Below are 327 nucleotides of genomic sequence, written 5' to 3'. Positions count from 1 at the left end.
AAAACACACTAAAGCCACCGACAAACCTGATGGCATTGAGCTCCGTTCGATCGTTCGGATCCTGCGTGATGTTGGGGATAAGCGCCAGGTGGCTGATCTGCGTGGACGCCCAACCGAACTGGAAGATGACCACGAACGGGGCGTAGTAGATCACCTGCGCCCAGTCGCTGGCTCCGCTGCACCCGAGACATCCCAGGAAGATGAACGGAAAGGCACACAGGACGCATATTGTACCTGAAGGGGTGATAACGCGGGGATGAAGGAGGAGGACGATAAACTACAAGATGGAACACAGATAACTAATCTCACCTTAAGCTCCTCTTAATC

At 53.5% G+C, this 327-nt stretch overlaps 1 protein-coding gene across 1 annotated transcript in view; it reads right to left on the bottom strand.

The window, feature by feature from the left end:
* The window catches only part of LOC119586367 (major facilitator superfamily domain-containing protein 12-like), a gene marked incomplete in the record, with an annotated part of 40,561 nt that overhangs the window by 34,728 nt on the left and 5,506 nt on the right, over positions 1-327 (bottom strand). Inside the window, 1 exon segment of the mRNA XM_037935079.1 lies at positions 27-234. Within this exon segment, the coding sequence (XP_037791007.1) occupies positions 27-234 (208 nt within the window).

The sequence above is a fragment of the Penaeus monodon genome, chromosome 21, assembly GCF_015228065.2.
Source record: "Penaeus monodon isolate SGIC_2016 chromosome 21, NSTDA_Pmon_1, whole genome shotgun sequence".
Classification (NCBI taxonomy): domain Eukaryota; kingdom Metazoa; phylum Arthropoda; class Malacostraca; order Decapoda; family Penaeidae; genus Penaeus; species Penaeus monodon.
Note: the sequence above shows the minus strand (reverse complement) of the source record. Positions and strands in the feature narration are given on the sequence as shown.